The sequence below is a fragment of the Xyrauchen texanus genome, chromosome 45, assembly GCF_025860055.1.
Source record: "Xyrauchen texanus isolate HMW12.3.18 chromosome 45, RBS_HiC_50CHRs, whole genome shotgun sequence".
NCBI lineage: Eukaryota > Metazoa > Chordata > Actinopteri > Cypriniformes > Catostomidae > Xyrauchen > Xyrauchen texanus.
Genome location: NC_068320.1, coordinates 23,654,837 through 23,675,178, shown reverse-complemented (window position 1 = coordinate 23,675,178; position 20,342 = coordinate 23,654,837). Strand labels below are relative to the sequence as shown.

The 20,342-nt window shown below is 43.2% G+C and overlaps 1 protein-coding gene across 4 annotated transcripts; it reads right to left on the bottom strand.

Annotated features, from left to right (window-relative positions):
- Positions 1-2,417: 2,417 nt before the first annotated feature.
- On the bottom strand, positions 2,418-19,483 carry vegfab (vascular endothelial growth factor Ab). Of its 4 annotated transcripts, none has more exons than XM_052119028.1 (8): positions 18,651-19,483; positions 17,537-17,585; positions 16,742-16,938; positions 16,333-16,409; positions 15,898-15,930; positions 6,588-6,653; positions 3,901-4,044; positions 2,418-2,617 (listed from the first exon to the last, which is right to left on the bottom strand). In XM_052119028.1, exons 1-8 carry the CDS (start codon positions 18,816-18,818, stop codon positions 2,596-2,598), a joined length of 756 nt encoding a protein of 251 aa, XP_051974988.1. In that variant the 5' UTR covers positions 18,819-19,483; the 3' UTR covers positions 2,418-2,595. The 4 variants fall into 4 exon arrangements, with proteins under 4 accessions (XP_051974988.1, XP_051974987.1, XP_051974990.1 ...); XM_052119027.1 differs by having other exon boundaries at positions 3,901-4,047; positions 18,651-19,482; XM_052119030.1 differs by lacking the exon at positions 6,588-6,653.
- Between the last annotated feature and the right edge of the window lie 859 nt (positions 19,484-20,342).

The window sequence follows — 20,342 nt, the reverse complement described above, 5'->3', positions numbered from 1 at the left end:
TGACAAATGGGAAGAATACAATACAACACTGTACATTAATGGAATATTCAAAGTTCAAACATAAACCCTAATGGCCATAAACCCTAAAATGACAATTTAAAAACTAAACAGCTCAAGTAGTAAATAATGAATATAAGTGCTTTTATAAAATTATAACTTTGTCCTCCAAACCTAAAAATTGGCCCCATTCACTTCCATTATAAGTGCCTTTCTGTAACCTCGATTTTTGGGAAAGGAAGGACAAGTCCAAATAATTTTTTTGTGATAATCAACATGATGCCAAAAATGCTGTCAATTGAACTTAACTTTTATCGAACCCAGAATATTCCTTTAACTACTGATCCAACATACAGTATAATATAGAGCTGCTCTGGATTATCATCTTATTTATGACATCATACAAAATCTGTAATAAATAGCTGACAGATAACTAGAATTCAAATTTCAGCAGAATTAGAACATTCAGCATTCACAAAGTACTGGACCGACTTTTATATTAGGTGTCTTTAACTACTATGTACTTAAGCATTTAATACAATGTACTTATTATATATATGCATGTTTTTACATTGTACTTACATTTAAAGTACCTACATGTAATAACATCTGTAGTTACACTGTTAACCTCTAATCCCAAATTTAACCCTACCCCAACCCTTACCCTAAACTAAACCCAACCCTATCCGTACCTCAACCTCAGTAGCAGCAAATGTCAAACTTGTGAGAGTTTTGCAGAACATGTAGTTTCGTAATAAGTACATTGTATTGTATGTATTTTAATGTTAGTACATAGTAGGTAAAGACACCTAATATAAGGTGTTACAGTGTACTATTCATCACATATTAACATATTTAAATACATTCCATAGAATTCGTAATTCCAAAATCAGCACAGAAAATGCTATTCTATCGCAGACTTTGTCTGGGCTTTCTGAAAACTTTATAATTTGTGCGTAGGAGATAAATATTACTAATAATAAATACAAAACCCTTTGGCATCTAAAAAAACTCAACGAAACATAACAATATATGCGACATGGGATATATGAGGTCAAAACAATGAAAGAGTTTCCAAACAAAGTTTTATAGAAAAAGAGCTGTATAATTTGAAAATAAATATGTTTTACTACATTACACAGACACAAAAAAGATGTTAATATTTAACATATTTACAGGAAGTAAATAAATAATGTTTAAACTGAAAAACTCCAATCAAATCAGACCACATCGGAGCATAAACTTGTTAGAAATGATGACAGTAAATGTAAATGGTGGCGTGGGTTTGGCGGCCTATATTTACATTTGGCTGCTATATTGTTATTCAATACATATGTCACACTAACATCAAAACTGGTTCATCGACACATACTCACACATGCGCACATCCACACACAAACACTAGCCTCATCCGCACACAAAATCACATTTGCACAAATTGTTTGAGAACACACAGCACACACACATTTGCAGAAAGCGACAAAGTCAAGGCAGTTGGCAACATAACTCACTGATCAGCAATAGGAATGTTTCTCTGTTCAACTACGGAAAATAAAACACGAAAAGCTTTTTTCTCTAGGCAGTCGTGGAGATTTGCAATATTGTAGACAAAAAAAGGGAGAAGCGATTTATCTTACACTGCACATAAATAGGTCAAATTAAATACAAAGAAATTGAATACTGAAAATATTCTAAAAATAAACTCATAAATTACTGAACTGTTTGATGGAATAGATTTGGACTAAAATTCCAAGAAATACTGAATGACAATGAAAAACGTAAAGCATAATCGATATTTCAAATCTCCAGTAGTATGGAAGCATGGAATCTAGTCACACAATCTACTCAAAGTGGTTTCCAAACATATCAAATATTGAATATCCCTTTAAGGAGTGAATGCGACCAAAAGCTTCTTGGATTTGCCTGGTCAAGGTCAGAGCATGGTGCAAACATTTACCACAGTGGCAGGCAGGTTTCCATGGCATCACTGTGGGACATTCCAATCAGTTCAGTCTTTTGTCAAAACTCTCAAACCCAGAGAGTTGTCAGTCACATGTCCGTCTTTAAAAAACATAAACGTTGTGCTCACTGTCCTCGTACTGGGGAGGAATGATTCCACAGCGACACCCCACGTCCATGTAGTGAACGTTGATGTATTCTTGCAGTCTTCCAAAAGGTAACTTGTTCGTTTGCATACATTTATGTTTAAATTCACATGAAAAACTGCACAGCAGACCCAAAATCCAGTGATGTGTTTCATTGAGTGATTTTGATTATGAGTTTATGCACGGCAGCCAAGATCAGAAACGTTTACGCAGGTCTTTTCGAATCACCCTTTAGCAGCAAATCACATTCTGTGCTTTCAGTCTCTCGGTTCGCTTATAACACAAACGAATCATGAAAAATATACAGACAGAACATTTCATCGAGTATAAACCCCCATCTTTCCAACCCCTTCACTTCCTTCTCTCATTCTCTCTGTGTTGGCTCAAAGGAACAATTAGATGAAAGTTCAAAGCTGAAAGTTCAAAGTGCTGTGAAATATTGGTGAAATATTCCTTCATGTCAGAGTCCATTCTCAGCCAGAGCCGGTTCAGTTCACCTTCTTGGTTTGTCACATCTGAGCAATAGAGTAAAAAGATAGTGAGAATGAATGAAGGCAATGGGGTGGCATAATAAAGCTCTGCTAAAAAAATAAATAATCTAAGATGGCCAGTTGAGAGAAATATTGATATAATTCATTCAATATGGAAAAGTAGTCCAAATTGACCATTTTACAAAATATTTGTGTGTGCTATGGATTTTTATGTGTATCAGAGTACCACATCATTAACATAGCAACATTCTATCGTCAAACTCTATTTCAATTTCGACGGAAGCGCTAATTATAGTGCAAATAAGTCATTTGTGATGTTCCATGTTGGTGAGGATGCCTCCTTAGAAGACTGTTGCCTATGTTGGCAGTAGACAACAAGGCAGCTCACTAGGTTTTGGAACAGAGGTATGAAGATTTCACTTGTTGACCCATATAACAGAAAAATCACAAATGAAATACTGAAAATCTCAATTGTTTCTCTCAAGAGTCAATGAGATTAATTACATGGAGATCTGAAGTCTCCTGGTCCTTTGTTTAAAAAAAGCAAAAAACTGTGTTCCAGTGAGGCACTTACAATGGAAGTAAATGGGGAAAATTCTGCAAACGTTAAAATAAATCACAGTTTAAAAAATACAGCCACAAGACGTATACAATCTGCATTTTAACATGATTTTAGTATGATACACTCACTAAACGTTTCTGTGTAAAGACATACACACTATTACAACTTTGTTGCCATGACCTAACGCCGTAAACCCTAAAACGACTGTAAAAACTATGATTTAAACAAATTCAAAGCTCAAATAATACACACGTTTTGACAGTAGAATTCCTGTAAGTGCTTTAATAAGTTCTAAGCGTCACATTTCTGCCTTTAAAATCCTTCAAAAATTGACCGCATTCACTTCCATTGTAAGTGCCTCACTGTAACCTCGATATCTGCTTTTTTAAAGAAAAGGAGGGATAAGTCGAAATCATTTTTGTGGTATCAACATTATGCCACAAACTCTATTGATTGCTGTCAAACTTGCATTGAACCCAGAATATTCCTTTAATTCTAAAGCTCTATACTCTTACTGTATGTCAACAATTCTCTCATTTGTTTCTATTTTAATTTCTCCTAAGATATTTGATGAGAAACATTTGAGACAAACTTAATACTTGAACATAAATGAGATCAGTCTTATGAAAGTCCAACTTCTGACAATACCAAATAGAAAAGTCAGGAAATAATATTTAATAATTAATGTATACACAAAAACATTAGTAGATATACAACTGTGTAAAACGTACAAACACCCACCAACCTGCAAGTCCTTTCGTTGAGCTCAAGCTGTCTAGACCTGCAGTCGGCTTCAGAGTATTTACAGGAACACCGACACGTCTCTGGATCTTGAACAAACAACCTTCTCCTCCTATCAGAACACATACTGCAGCAAGGCTCACACTGACTGCTAAAGAGAGAGAGAGAGAGAGAGATTGGGGGAGATGACATCATGTTAAACATATTAAACATTCTCACCCAAACACACCCACAGACACTCCCCAGAACACCAACACAAGCCCTTAGTGAGATTGATAACCAGCATGCTATACATTTTTCAGCATCATCCAATCACTGCCAACCACACTCTGGTGTGGTACCATGGTTTTACCCCTTCTGAAGGTCCAAGGAGATTTTGGTAGCACGTAAATAGCTGAAGTTAAGCAGGATGTGGCCTTGCATTAGCAAGATCAGCTCAGTTTTTCAGCTCAAGCTGATGCGTGAAAATTTAACCAAATTGACCAGAATAAAAGTGTTTCATTCACACCATCTCTGTCACTCATTTGCTCACAATCACTCCTAACCATGCTTCTTCTCATTCTATTGTCATGTTAAAACAGAAACGCTTACGTGAACAAAATCAGTGCAGTGCATGAGAATGTAGTATTTCCATTTATTGCCTCTTGCAGTGTTTAATCATGGTATTCAGAACATATGTTTATTGACAGTACAAAATGCTGGACTTCTAGAAAAAGGTTCACACAGGTTTGTGCCAACTGACCTTTTTTGAAGTCAATATTGCTCCGAGGACAGGTTTATCAAAAGCAGCCATAATCTGATTCTAAGACTAACCTAAAGGCAAGAATATTGCTGAGCAAGTAAGGTAAAGTCAATATATTTATAGCAACTTACCTGAATAATAACACATCCAGTTTGATGGCTCAGACTTTTGAAGGTAACTCTATCGCCCCCTTGAGTATTGAGGTTTGTTACCGCAACAGTAACGCAAGAACGCACTTTAAACATATTTAACCAGATCGCACGCTGGCAATGCATTGGCCAAGTGATCGCATCTGTGTACATACTTGCGTTAAGTATATTTCTGTCCTTAAAGGGATAGTTCACCCAAAAATGTACATTCTTCACTTACCCACCTGTTGTTCCATACCCATATGACTTTCCATCTTCCATGGAACACAAAAGGAAATACAATAAAAGTAAATGGGGAAGGTGGATGTTAAGCTCCAAAAATGCAAAAAAAAAAAGTACCAAAAAGATCATGTGAATTTTCATTTCTGGGTGAACTATTCCTTTAAATCTAATTTTCTTTTAACATCTAAATAAACCAACAATTTCCCTGCCCTCAGGAAAAAGACTGACTTCAAAAAGCACCAGTTTCACAGGGGCAGATTGTTCTTATATACACATTCCTTTGCCCTTTCATTCTCATTGAAACACATTTCATTTCTCAATTACCAGGAGAAGCACCAAAGTAAACAGGCAGTTTGACTTTCGTAATGCTGTGGTGCAGATCACACAGCAGAACAATACCAAATTTAGAGCAAAAAAAATCCGTCTCATATATCAGAACCAATGTGAGAATGACGGTCAGTCCTAATACAACGAAAAACAAAAACATTCAAAAACAGGAAGCAGCACAAACATGGTAGTGATTCCAACACAAATATTAAAACAGATTAGTACCATTGACTTATAGACATGCTGATGTGGTGGGTGTGGTAAGCAGCCATGTCAGCCACCTCACTGAAGCCCACCTCTCCTCCAATCACAGAGCGTGATTCATTGAGGCCCGTGGCACAACTTTTAGAGTGCAACAGTAGGGTTTTGGAAGTAAATATCTAATTCATTGTCCATGAAGAAACTTTTAGCAATGATTTTAGCGATGATAACATTTCCAGACAGACCTACCATGAGCTACATAGCAGTCATGAAATGGTACAAGCTTCTGTATAAAACATATGTCAGTGTGATTTTAACTTTATTTTTGTAATATTTCCAAATTCTCAGTGAATCCTTAAGTGATCAAATAATTAGCTGTCACCATGAAAACGGGAATTGCAGCATAAAGAGCTCAACAGTGACCACACACTTCCGTAAAGCATTGCGAATAACGTAATCGGGTCAGTCTTCCTAGCCTCTGCAATTGACATCAGATATATCATATTTTATACTTAATTAATAACTTCAAATCAACTGTTTTGTATTTGAATGCCATTTCTGATTTAATCATGTCTTTCACAATGCTTCATGGGATGAGTAGTTCATTCCCTCATAAAAGATGTTAATTACACAATCTTGTACATTCAAATATGTTCAAATGAATTTGGGCTCAAAGGGATTTGGATTTGAAATCCCTCTGGTTAAACTGAAGGGGTAAAAATACTTAGGTAACCAAGGCCGCTGAAAAAGTGGCATCCACTGTTGCAGTCTAGTGTACTAGGTTGTCCAAACAATTTGGTCAAATGTTAATCATTTAAGCATGTGCATTAGTCACTAGTGAGTCAGGCTCTGTCAGAGCAGAGGAAGATAGTTGTCATGGGATGGTCAGTTTTAATTAAACGAAGGAGGAAAAGATAGATGGATTAATGGCAATTAACAATGGAATGCACTGATTAAAGGAGGCAAAAAACCTCCTCGCAAATTATTTTGACGACCAAGAGTGTCACACTCAGGTGCAGGTGAGAGGAGGCAAACGCAGAGGTCACATACAAATCCCGCTTTTTTTCATGGTTTTTCTTTCTCTTTCGCTTTTGGCCTTTGCCCTTCCGGGGTTTTCTGGAAAGGGAACAGGACAAACAAAGAAGAACATCGAAAAACAAAAACTGAATCGCAGTTGTTGCAACATATCACATTAAGATTGCAGTAACAAGGCAGTGCTAAAATGATCCAGATGGAAACACCAGCAGACATGTCCTACTAAATTTCCCTCTTTTTGTTGTATTAGTCCCAGTAACAACAGCATACTCCCGGGATGTGAAACACAAATTAGAAATGACAAGCCAGACTATTCCGCACACAATACGTTTTTAATAAATAAACAAGACATTAAATCATCAAATGACTTTCTCCAGTAATGTTAGCAGGATTCCTGGTTGGTGCTCTCATGACTACGTGAGTTACAAAACAGAGACACACTGATTCAAACTGATCCAAAACGTTAAACATGTACTGGTGAGGTTTGACTTTTAACTTGATTAGTGATATCTATTGGCCATCAAAACTTATAGTGCCTAAGAAAGCTGGTTTTACTATAACAGGAATGTAGCTATTGCTTTACAATCAAAATTCAGTTAACCAGCAAATCAACATGACATTAAGGACATTTCCATCCATCTATGTATCCTAAGTAACTAAGCACTCCGGCATATCACGTCAGGAAATATGAAATCTATGACGTTCCTTCTCTAACAATCACGCAATCCCATTGCAAATTGATTAAATATGTGCCCAGCTTCTCGGTTAGGTTATTTGCATTAGTGGTAAACCGATATGGGGTTTTCAATGGCTGATGCAGATACTGATAACTAGAGAATGGGAAGCTGATGGCAGATTTATATATGTGATATAGGCTAATAAAATGTAAGTATAGCTTTTACTGATAAACGTATCGGTTACCTAACGTAACCTCGGTTCTCTCTAGATGAGGGAACGAGTATTGCGTAAGCTAGCTTACGCTACGGGAAAGATTCATCTTTTCTGAGATATTGAAGCCAAAAAAATTATCCTTAATTTTTGTATCCATTGTCAACGCAGTGCGGCAGCTGCAGACCTTGAGCGGGCTAGCTAGCGAGCTCATAGGTTGCTCTGTGGCAACTGCTGCAGCCTATAGACGAGCTTGGGCGAACTCGCATCCAATGAGAGGCGTCCGCAGCTCACTGCATCAAAGCCCGCCAAAATGGGCGTGACTAGAGTGCATATAAGCGTAGTTCGTAGGCTGGAACCCTGGTTTTCATTGACTGAAGCGAAAAGTCGCCAGTGGCGCGAGCACGGCCGGCTACACAATACTCGTTCCTCATCTAGAGAGAACCGAGGTTACGTTAGGTAACCGATACGTTCTCTTCACGAGAGGTTCTCGTATGCGTAGCTAGCTACGCTACGGAACCCATTGTCAACGCCGTGCGCTCCAAGCATCCACTGTATGAGCCCCAGGGAATTAAGGGGGGACCCGGGGGAGCCCTTATGAGTGGGGAAAAAATATTTGGCCGGCAAGAATGCGGGTCATTGATTGTGTAATACATAAGCACATAGTGGGAATGGAATGTGTCCCATCAGTGCAGCTCACCAGGGGAGCTGTAGCGTATTAAACCGCTAGTAGTTTTGCCTGCAGAGCGGGCACTTCCATATTGTAAAATCTGACAAAGGTGGAGGGGGAAGTCCATCCCGCTGCCACACATATGTCGTGAATGGAAATCCCGCTGGACCATGCCCACGAGGATGCCATGCCTCTAGTGGAGTGAGCCCTAATGCCCAACGGGCATGGCAGGTCTTTTGACGCGTATGCAGCAGCAATAGCGTCCACTATCCATCTAGATAGTGTCTGTTTCGAGGCGGCGAGACCTTTGGTGCGCCCTAACGAAACGAAAAGCTGCTCAGAGCGTCTGAAAGCAGCGGAGCGTGCAGTATACAATCTCAGTGCTCTGACCGGGCAAAGGAGATTGGCGTCGCGTCAGCTATCGGATGCTGGCAGCGCCGATAGGGAAATGACCTGTGCTCTGAAAGGAGTACCGATCACCTTGGGAACATAGCCGTGTCTAGGCTTTAAAATGACCTTGGAGTCACTTGGTCCAAACTCAAGACACGCAGCGCTGACAGACAGCGCGTGAAGGTCTCCCACACGTTTGACTGATGACAGGGCAGTCAGAAAAGCGGTTTTGAGTGAAAGGTATTTCAAATCCACGGATTGAAGTGGTTCGAAAGGGGGGCTTTCATAGTTTCGAGAACTATAGAAAGATCCCAGATAGGAACCGATGGGGGCGCTGGGGGTTCATCCTTCTAGCTCCCCTGAGGAAGCCGGATGACCAGCTCGCTTTTACCCCATGACTGGCCGTGCAGGGGTTCAGCGAACGCCGCAACGGCCGCCACATACACTTTGAGCGTGGATGGGGATCTGCCCTTATCCAGCAGCTCTTGTAGAAATACGAGCAGCGACGACACCCCACATGTCCGCGGGTCCAGGTCTCTGTCGGTGCACCATTTTGAAAACACAGACCATTTTGACGCATAGAGTCTTCTCGTGGAAGGGGCTCTAGCGTGTATGATGGTGTTTATTACTCCTTCTGGCAGAGCGACGGGTAGTCGTTGATCACCCACGCATGCAGCCCAGCCTCTGGGTGGGGATGCCAGATTGTGCCGCGAGCTTGAGAGAGGAGATCTGCTCTCACTGGGATGGGCCACGCCGCTGTCAGTGACAGCTGCGTAAGCTCCGGGAACCATGTCTGATTCTCCCAACGCGGGGCTACGAGGAGCACCGAGTGACGCGTTTCCCTGATCCTCTGCATTACCTGTGGCAATAGCGAGATGGGAGGGAAGGCGTAAAACGGGCGTCTGGGCCAGTCCTGGGCCAGCGCGTCCTCGCTTTTCGAGAAAAATATTGGGCAGTGAGAGTTCTCTTTGGACGCAAAGAGGTCTATCTCTGCTCTGCCGAATAGGTGCCATACCGTCTGGACTGTTTGAGCATGCAGGGACCATTCCCCTGGGGGAATATTGTCTCTGGACAGTCTATCCGGGCTGTCGTTCAGGTGGCCTGGCACATGCGTCGCCCTCAGCGAGCGCAGGTGGCACTGGGACCAACTCAGTATGCGTTTCGTCAGATGGAAGAGGTTCCTGGATCTGACACCGCCCTGACGGTTTAGGTAGGATACCACAGATCTGTTGTCCGAACGGACCAGGACGTGGTGACCCTGAATGACCGGGAGAAAGCGCACGAGCGTGCATCGACCGCTATCATTTCCAGACAATTTATGTGAAGGAGCTTTTCCTGAACTGACCATAGGCCGAAAACCGGAGAGCCCTTCGCAGACCGCGCCCCAACCCGTGTTGGACGCCGTCTGTCGAGATGACTTTTCGGCGAGATACAGCTCCCATTGTCACTCCCGCTGATACCATTCGGCCACTGTCCAGGGCTGCAGAGCTGATATACAGGTCTGAGTCACCTTGATGGGCTGGCGGCCTGTGGCCCAAGCCCGGCGAGACGCCGGGTGTTTAGCCAATGCTGAAGCGGCGCATGTGCAGTAAACCCAGCTGAAGTACTGCTGCGGCTGAGGCCATGTAACCTAGCACTCTCTGGAATTTCTTCAGAGGCGTGAGGCTGTTCATCTGAAAAGATGCGGCTAGTCGCTGAACACGGCGTGCGCGCTGTGTAGATAAGCGAGCCGTCATTGCCACGGAGTCTAGTTCTATTCCCAGGAAGGAAATGGTCTGACTGGGCTGTAGTGAGCTCTTGGTCCAATTGACTGTAAGACCCAAACAGTTCAGATGGCTGAGGAGAACTGCTCTGTGAGACAGAAGCTCCATATGTGACTGAGCCATAATCAGCCAGTCGTCCAAATAGTTCAGAATTCGCAAACCCTGACTCCGCAGGGGTGCGAGCGCCGCATCCATGCACTTCGTGAAAGTACGGGTGCTAAGGACAGGCCGAACGGAAGGACGGTGTATTGACAAACCTGGCCGTCGAGGCGAATCTCAAGAATGGCCTGTGACGGGATTTATCTGAATCTAAAAGTATGCATCTTTCAGATCGAGAGAAATAAACCAGTCCCCTGGCGCATCATGCGCGAGGAGTTTCCTGATTGTAAGCATTTTGAACGGTCTTTTTGCAAGCACCTTGTTCAAAACCCTGAGATCTAATATGGGTCTGAGGCCGCCGTCTTTCTTGGGAACAAGAAAATAACGGCTGTAAAGCCCCGACTCACTCAGAGAGGGTGGCACTTTTTCTATGGCCCTTTTGCACAGAAGGCTTGCTATTTCTGAACGAAGCATGCACGCTGCTTCCGTGTTCACAGTGGTTTCGAGCCGCTCTGAAGCGAGGAGGGCGGCGATCGAACTGTAGCAAATAGCCCTGTTGTATTGTGCTTAACACCCACTTGGATATCCCTGGAATAGCTTCCCACGCTTTGAAGCGTAACGCTAGAGGGTGAATGGCCAATTCGCTCTGATTGCCGCACACAGAGCTGAACAAAATGTGTGAGCGCGTTTAGTGTGTTTATGCATGATTGCTCGCGAGACAGCATGAACAGGATGTTTTGTGAGTGACTTCCGATTGGAATGAATGGGGAAAGAGTCACATCTGTTACGTGATGCTAAGCATAGTCATGGGCACGGGACTTACACACAGAGGAATGTTTGCTGGCCGTGTAACAGAGCGGGCAGAGAATGGGCGCGCACGACGCATTTGTGGGCGCCTTCATTGACTCTGACGCTCGAGCGGTTCAGTAACCGCTTTATGTGAGCGTGCTCTGGTGGGGACACGAGACATGCAGTGCTTGTGTGCAGAAGTGAACACTGGATTTTGGGCACATTTTCTACACATAGGGCTGGTCGTGTGACAGAGCGGGCAGAGAATGGGCACGCGCACGCATTTGTGGGCGCCTTCATTGACTCTGACGCTCGAGCGGTTCGTAACCGCTTTATGAGAGCGTGCTCTGATAGGGGCACGGGATGTGTTATGCTTGTGTGTAGGGGCGAACACTGGGTTGTGGGCACTTTTTCTACACATAAGACATGTTTGCTCTTTAACAAGATTTATTTGGGTAGCCGTGAAAACGGCATTTGAGTGCAGGCAAGCGGGCAGTGTCACCGGCTTGTTGGCTGCTAAATTCACCACTGTAGTAGCCTGAGAGAAGGGGACTGACAGGGGGCAAAGCTTTGACGGTGGTCTGGCCACGGCGGGAATGAGCCATCATTTGTTTAACAAAGTTAGGAAGACTTCGGTTGCTCTGGTTTCAGCGTTACCTTAAATCGAGGCCCGCGGGGGGGTGGCGGTCTGCGGCGGCTGTCTGAGCGCGATCGAGGGCGGCCGCTCTGTCGACGCTGAGAAGTCTGAGTTTGTTGAACTGGGCGCTGTGAAGAGGCTCGTGCAGGAGGCTGATCACGTGAGCGGCCTGCAGAGGAGCTAGCACGACGCGGCAGGAAGAGGTTCATGGCTTGGGTGGCTTTCTGGACTTCTGAGAAGCGGTCAACAATGCCACTCACCGCGGAGCCGAAGAGAGCGGTCGGAGAGAGCGGTGCGTTGAGGAACGTGGAGCGCTCTGCTTCTCCCATGTCGGCTAGTGTTAGCCATAAGTGTCTCTCGGTCACAGTCAGCGAGGCCATGCACTTCCCTAGAGCTTGGGCTGCAGCTTTGGTAGCGCGAAGGGCGAGGTCTGTCGCGCCGTAGATCAGTAACAGCCTCTGGGTGCCTGCCTTTCTCATCCCACTCCGAAGAAGGTCTGCTTGTAGGATCTGTAAAACGGCCATTGAGTGCAGAGCAGATGCGCTTGGCCGGGCGGCGGAATAGGCGCGCCAACATAGGCGGAAGTCGCTCTGCAGGCCTTAGACGGGAGCACAGGCTTGGAACGCCATCTCGCGGAGGGCAGACAAAGGTGTGCTGCTACCGAGTCCTCGACCGGGGATGGAGGAGTAGCCTCTCTCAGTGGCGCTGTCCACCGACGCGAGAGAGGTGGAGACGTGGAACGGGTCCTGGCTGAAAAAGGAGCGTTCCACGACTTTGCAAGCTCCGTATGTAATTCCGGCAGGAAGGGAGCGGCCCGGGCCGCGGTGTAGAGCGGCGATGGCTTTGAAGAAAGCAGCCGTCGAGTCTGTTGGGTGCCTGCTCAGGGGCGGTGACCACTCGAGCCCGAGGCGGTCGACGGCCTGTGTGAGGAGGCGTGTTAACTCCCCTTCGACTCCGGCGCTGGTCCTGCTGGATTCCTGGGCCGAGGAGGAGGCTTGGGAGCCTGACCACTCCTCGCTGTCCGAAGCCATGATGGAACAGCGGCCCTTATCCTCCGCCTCGTCATCCGAGATGGCAGCAGTGCGGCCGCTCAGCGGCAACTGCGCATCCCGGGGCGGGAGGGTGAAAGCGATGCTCGAGGGAGAGGCTCCGGCGAGGCAGTCGCTTCAACCACAGTTTCCGGCAGCCTTTGTGAGCGGCGCTTCTTCCTGCGCGGCTGAAGGTAAGGCGCCGCGGCGGCTTCTGCTTTGAGCGCTTCGAGTCGAGCCCGCAGGGTCGACATCGGTAGCTCCTCGCAGAAATCGCATCCGCCCTCAGTGAGGGCGAGCTCTGCGTGCCCCAGTCCCAGGCAGAGAGCGCAGATGATGTGGCGGGCTCCTGTGCTGAGAAGGGCGCGACATGAGGCGCAAGTGGAGCGAGGCATCTTGAAAAAGACGCTCGTACTCTTTTGTGAATAGTTCGTGAGAACTAGCTTGCTGAATAAAAGGATACGTCGTCGGATGGCGTAGCTCGCAGGATGGCTGAAGGTGGCTGAGACGGCCGGCTTCTTCTAGCGCTGTCCACGCTTGCTTGATGCCCCTCGAACGGTGACTCGGCTTCCAGGTCAGCGATGCGAAGAGCTTCGCTGAAGAGATGAAAATCAGGGTTCCAGCCTACGAACTACGCTTATATGCACTCTAGTCACGCCCATTTTGGCAGGCTTTGATGCAGTGAGCGCGCGGACACCTCTCATTGGATGCGAGTTCGCCCAAGCTTGTCTATAGGCTGCAGCAGTTGCCACAGAGCAACCTATGAGCTCGCTAGCTAGCCCGCTCAAGGTCTGCAGCTGCCGCACTGCGTTGACAATGGATACAAAAATTAAGGATAATTTTTTGGCTTCAATATCTCAGAAAAGATGAATCTTTCCCGTAGCGTAAGCTAGCTTACGCAATACGAGAGAACCTCTCGTAAGAGAACTACATATCAGCTAGGTTGATATACAAATGCATTTGCTCTCCCTTTGTGTCCAAAGTTCCAAAATCTGTCAACAGCCCTGCCAATAGGCACTACCAAAATATCAGTCAACAGACCACTGATGGTAACTGATTATACAAATATAGGCTTATGCTTTTAAAGCAATACATTCACTAATTTAAACATTTAGCAAGGGCTGTTGATATATTTTGGAGGGAGAGCTAAAGCTTCTGTTAATCAGCCAAGTGATTGGGCACCGTTATTGACCAATGCCAATGATCCCAAAATGGTCATATATAAGGCGATTTATCAGCCTAGCCAATATATCGGTCTATCGCAACTTTGCAAATTTGTAAGGAGTAAGACCTTCTTAAAAGCACGCTTCACAAAAGCATCTTCTGCCACTCTCATGAAGTCCAAGTTGTTTAAACAGAATATCAGGACTACAAAGTTGAATTTTAAAGACACAGCTGACATATCAGCCTTGTTATTATGCATAATTACATTCACTGTTTCAGAGGTCAGATTTGATCGTGTTATGAACCAGCGTCTCTGAACATGGTGCTCTGCAGAGGAACAGCCTCTGTGTCATAAGGACAATTGTTTACCAGAACTAGATATCATTTAAACTTTTTAAAACCAGATAAATAACCTCTGACCTGTAACACATCAGCATGAAGATCAACACCCTCTGTGGTACTGTCAACTTCAGTAAGCATTCAAACACTTCAACCTACATTATCTGGCAAGAGGGAGTCAATGGATAGGCGGTTGACTGACCGCTGCGGTATCTCTTGAGGAGTGGAAATGAGCTCATAAACAAGCAGAGAAAACACTGTCTTATCGCTGGACATAAAAACGCTTCAGATGCGACAAATCCCTCCCTCACCTCAATGAACCTTAGATCATAAAACAGAGCATTACCAAACATGAGAATGCAGAAAGAGGGCACTGAACTAGCGGGCAAAATTGTACACCTGCTCACGGAGCTCTTTACACACCTGAGGGGAAATAAATTTACACCTCAGAAGCCGATGCGCAATAACATGATGAGATTAAAAGGGGAAGTACATCAGATAGCGGTTTGAGAGTCAGAGTGTATCACTGAGCTCATCTGCCGGTCACCTGTAGACATCTGGGATAACAAGGGCAGTAGTTCTGGGCTTGTAGATCTGGGGCTGGACGATATAGCTAAAATTAGCAATATTTTTGGGCTTTTTGGCAAATCTCAATATATATATATATATATATATATATATATATATATATATATAGGCTTAAATTTGTGTTGTTTAAATGTTTCAATCAGAGTAACCATTATTTAAACTAAACCGTCATTGTTGTCAAAGAGATACGAAACACTTTATGTAAAAGGTAAAATACAGTCAAATCTAGTTAAAAATTAATCAAAAGCATGTTTTCTAATGTTTTGATAAACATTTCAATCCTACACAGTGACTTTTGTGAACATATTTAAGTGATTACATGAACAAATCTTTGAATCAATGTTTTGAATCCAACTGATTCACAGAAATGAATCAAACTTACTAATATTGCATTTTTGCTACTGAATTTTTTAACTCTCATATCTGCAGGTTGTGAGACAAGGAATGGACGCAAAATTACTCTAATGACACAGTCTTAAAACTTAATGGCAAAACAAAAATCATAGCAATATTCACAAAGTTGCTTCATTTAATCTCAATGGCAAAAAAAAATGCCTTAAAATCATTGCAAATATATTGTGAATATTGAATATATCGTCCAGCCCTAATTTGCATGCAGCTTTAGTTTGACAACTGTGTCACTAAACTGTAACGCAAGATTTGCAAGACTTAAATGTCATGGGGTTAATACCAACAGTGAGTAGCTCTGCTGTTCTCTAAAAATCTGATTTTATGGCGTTATGTAACATGAAAAGGATGGAGACGAGATGAAAGGATCAAAAGATATTTTGAAAACAGGAAGGAATACACCTAGCTGGAGATAAGGGTGACTGAGATAAAGGCTGACAGATTATGAAACAAAACTGAATGCATGAATGGAGGGGGAAATGGTAGAAGAATAAAAAAAAAAAGAGCGAGAGCGAGTGCATGCAAGCGCACACAATCAATGCATTGAAACAATAGGACTCACATTTCTCTTTTCTCTGAAACATCTTTCTTCACCCTGAAAGAGCAACAAAAGGAGAGTGAGAAATTAACTCAGTGAACCTGTTTGTTTGTTAAGACATCAACAAATCTGTACATGCACACACTAATACACACAGAATAGAGAACAGAACAGCATAATCGTGCCAGGGCAAACCACAGTAAAATTATTACAATACAGTTCTGAAGAAAATGGGTTTAGTTCTTGCCCGTGCAAAGCTCGGAATTGCGTGTGGGATCAATTTTGCCCTGTTTTATCCTCCATTCAAAAAGTCTGATCACTTTGAAAATAGCCCAAGTTTGAGCAATAGTAATAGTTATGCTTGCCTTAGCATTGCCACTAATTACAGAGCAGACTAATTCAATCACAGAACAGATATTAGGGGAGCTGTGGGAAAAAAGTGATTGTGAGTATTCTTACCGACATTGGCATTCACTGTGTTCTGCAAAACTCATGAAAAAGTCACCCTGATGGCGAAGTGGTTTCACTCTTTTGATCTACAGAAAAATGTGAAAAACTATTACACACATTGGAAAACCACAACAAACAAACAAGATTCAGACAAATAATGTCAGGAAGTTATGGCCTGGAGGCTAAAGGCCAAAGTATAAGGTTTTCCACCTGCAGGTCCGTCTCACGCACAGTGCGCGACACAAAATTTCGTCATCAGCACAGTACGCTCAGTGTCCGCATGCATTGAACGGGCTCATATGGGTTCATGGTCAAAAAAGTATACTAAGCTGAGTGCTCGAACGTGCAAGAGACGGAACGGCACACAAAACAAAACAAAGTACACCCCACAGCCTTTAGGGATTGAGCTTGGACTGACTTGTAAAGTAATGTTGTAGATGATGGTGGGGGTACACTCCATCATCTCATCACTGCAGCACCCAGCACAGCGGGTCAGAACCACACAGGACGGGATGAAGAAATGCTCTGTGTCATCAGGGTACTCCTGCAGAATATCCACCAGCATTTCCCGTGGACGGCAGAGAGACCGGTTAAAAACCTCCATAAAGGGCACCACTGCAAGTGAGAAAGAAAGAGAAAATCAGCCTAAAAGTAGCATTTTTATATACTCAAAAGTAGCAACTTTACTCTTTTTCAAAACCAACACTGTGTTCGGAAATGTTTAGGAGCCTCTCTAGAAACTTGTGATGTGGTGATTTGTCTGCGGTGTCCAATTGTACCATGTACAAGTACCGTCTTGCACTCTGCCCAGCTAAAAAAACGAATCCTACATATAAGCATTTAGTGTGTGAGTGCATTCTGTACAGTTGCGTGGTTGTTCTCATGTACCACTTTGCAGACCAACAGCTAGATTAATTGTCATTTTAATAAAATGTAGTCTAGCTTCTCTGAGCATGGCAGAAGTTTAGTAACGAGAGGTTGGGCAAGGCTCATTCCAACTAATCCTTTGTGGAATTACATGTTAACAATTAGTGCACACTCTATTCCACGTTTTAAATACAACAAATCACAAATAGGACAGATGTGTCCTGTTGAAGGAAAGCACAACAGCACATTTTCCAACACTTCGCAAGATGGCGCTGTAATCAGGGACTGCAGACTGCCAGGTGTCAAACCTCTGCTCTTGATGACCCCATTGAGCGCGTGCACTCACCGTCATATGTGCTTCTGCCTCCGTCCTTGGGTATGGGTATGTAGGCACTCTGTGGTAAAAAAAAAAAACGAAACTTTAGTTAGAAATGCATATGCCAATGCTTTGTGCAGTTACATTTAAGCCTATATGTTTAAAGTCTGCCTAATCGCTGCATTCCCTCAGATGTAGGATGATGCAACCTAATTTCATTTCAACGCCAAGGTTCGTTGCTGGATGCTCAGTTTAGACTAATTTATTATTTTTGACACGTGTATGCAGTTAAACATTTCTTTTTGCTTAATTATTATTATTATTATTATTATTATTATTATTATTATTATTAATTTGACCGGTATAAAATTAACACAGCACATCCTAACGTCTCGTGCCCCGATGGTTTCACCCTCTCCAGTGGCAAAACTTTTGGCTAAATGCTGCCATGGCACTGTATGCCACTCAAGTCCCAACTCAGACGCGTCATGTCACATTAAATCACTTTAAAAAACTTGTTGAACTTTAGATTTTGTTTCATAAGCATGTATATTTTTTTACACGCATCATTTGTGCATGCATGCATGGTCGTTGATTCTATATTTCCTATTCACATTTGCAGACTCACGGTTCAAAGTACTTATCGAATGGTCAAATTGATTGACAGTTCTAGTTTTATTGATACCACTGGAAGTATTGTTGAAACATCAATATGAATAAGTCTTTTGAGTGAAGGGTTTCACCGATCTAGATAAAAAAAGAATAGTCTGATTTCAAACACCGGATCCGTCTGAAGCGCAAAACTGCAGCTGCGCCTTTAAAAAAAAAGAGCAATAAAATCACTAATGTGGCTATGATGGGGCCTTTACCAAAATCTACAGCAAACTTCCAAACATATGAATGGACTTGAGCTGCTTGTGTATATTGCTGAAGCCCTCCTGTCTATTGTGTTGAAATGGCCCGATGTTGGTGGCCAGATTTGCTTGTTCTGGTCATTTTAAGTAGCTTGGCTAAAACATGGTCAATGACCTCGCAAGGGGAAAGACAAGGACGTCCAAGTGGCGCAGGCACATTACATTCGAAATAGCGACATTTAAAATTCACCCTATGCCCCCTTGTAAACATTCAGGGATATACAACTTACCTTGACAGCTGAAAAATACAGAAGCGTCACAAGAAACAGTTGGAGCAAGCGGACAGCAAAGTTCATGATTGAATTTATGAGGCGAATAAATCTTTTTAAAATCCTATCCGACGATAGGCGGACTTTAGCAAACGCATTGGTAAAGGTCTCAAAAAACAAGTTAGACATGAGTAGAGCCTTCTTCAAACGGGGTCCGTGCTATAGGGGCAACAAGGATCCCATGTTGGTCCCACAACACACATACAGGCGAGACACCTGAGAGAGAGAGAGAGAGAGAGAGAGAGAGAGAGAGAGAGAGAGAGAGAGATCGAGATCTCCACAGCAAGTAGGTTACAACGTCTCTCAGCTGTTGCCGATTATTTTCAGAATATCCAGAAATATGAGAATCCAGGACGCAGGTCCTCTCACATTGTTGAGAAGTAAATCATTTTTTTCCTCCAGGGATATTACAATCCACATCACAAAAGTAATCCCATGTTTGGCTTGCCACCCGTCTCCAAGTGCGTTGGGTTCATTGGGAAAGGGGTGCAGAAAGGAGAGTGAAGCTCACCCTTCTGATGCAACTTTGAGTGTTGCCAAAACTGTACAGTGATATTGATTGGTACACAAAGGCAATAAAGAGCGCGAGAGTATGCGATATCCAACCGCACTTCTGGTCCTGCAAATGAGCTGCGCTTTAATTCCGCTTCCTTTAGGATTTATCGGCTTGATTCTCAAGTTCTCCCTCTCCTGCGCTGTAACGCACTGCCGTTATGAATGGTCGGGAACGCCGCCGTGCCCCGGTTTTATCGAACGGCCTCAGCTGTCGGTCAGCTCTTGCAAAGCGCTGCGATTTAAGCTCATGCGATTGGACGAGTCACATCGGTGGGCGTGGCTATAGCGCTTTCATAGTGGTGTCAGATGGACAGCACGGACGTTAAGTGTCACTTTTAAGTTCAATGTGCAAACCTTGACTTTTTGATAACCTCGAGACGAGCTTCTGTTAAACGTGAGAGATCTCAGTCTCTGCTTTATTTCTTGCAGAGTGCTGACATAAAACTAACCAACACTTGTGTATCTTCATTGCAAGTTTATATACACTCACGGAGCACTTTATTAGGAACACTTTGGTCAATCAACGGTTTTTTTTTTTTTTTTTTTTTTTTTGCTGTTAAAAAGGTTTGAAATGTTGTGCATTCTGAGATGTTATTCTGCTCACTACAATTGTACAGAGTGGTTATCTGAGTTACCATATCCTTTCTGTCAGCTCAAACCAGTCGTTTGTCGTTCTGTCCGAAGAACTGCCGCTCACTGGATGTTTTTTTGTTTTGGCACCATTCTGTTTAAACTCTAGAGACGGTTGTGTATGAAAATGGTTGATGTGAACATTAATTGAAGCTCATGACCAGTATCTGCATGATTTTATGCACTGTACTGCTGCCACATGATTGGCTGATTAGATAATAGCATGAATATGTAGGTATACAGGTGTTCCTAATAAAGTGCTCAGTGAGTGTATATATTAATAAATTGGGTCCAAAAATGAAACTGTTATAATCTGCATTATTTTCATAATATTCTATATAACAATTTAATAGAAAATCATATATATATTATTATTATTTTTTTTTGCTTTAATGACAACTTAATAGCACTGTCACATGATGGCATGGAGTGGCCATGGGGGAAAATGTAGTTACAAAAAAGTGCAGA

What these genes read in the sequence shown, in the direction of transcription:
- vegfab (XM_052119027.1), bottom strand. Translation starts at nt 18,818, where the DNA reads ATGTCTAACTTGTTTTTTGAGACCTTTACCAATGCGTTTGCTAAAGTC. An exon ending in TGTATTTTTCAGCTGTCAAG is followed by an intron (nt 17,586 to 18,650) that starts GTAAGTTGTATA and finishes TTTTTACCACAG; the next exon opens with AGTGCCTACATACCCATACC. An exon ending in GTTTCAGAGAAAAGAGAAAT is followed by an intron (nt 6,654 to 15,897) that starts GTGAGTCCTATT and finishes TTCCCTTTCCAG; the next exon opens with AAAACCCCGGAAGGGCAAAG.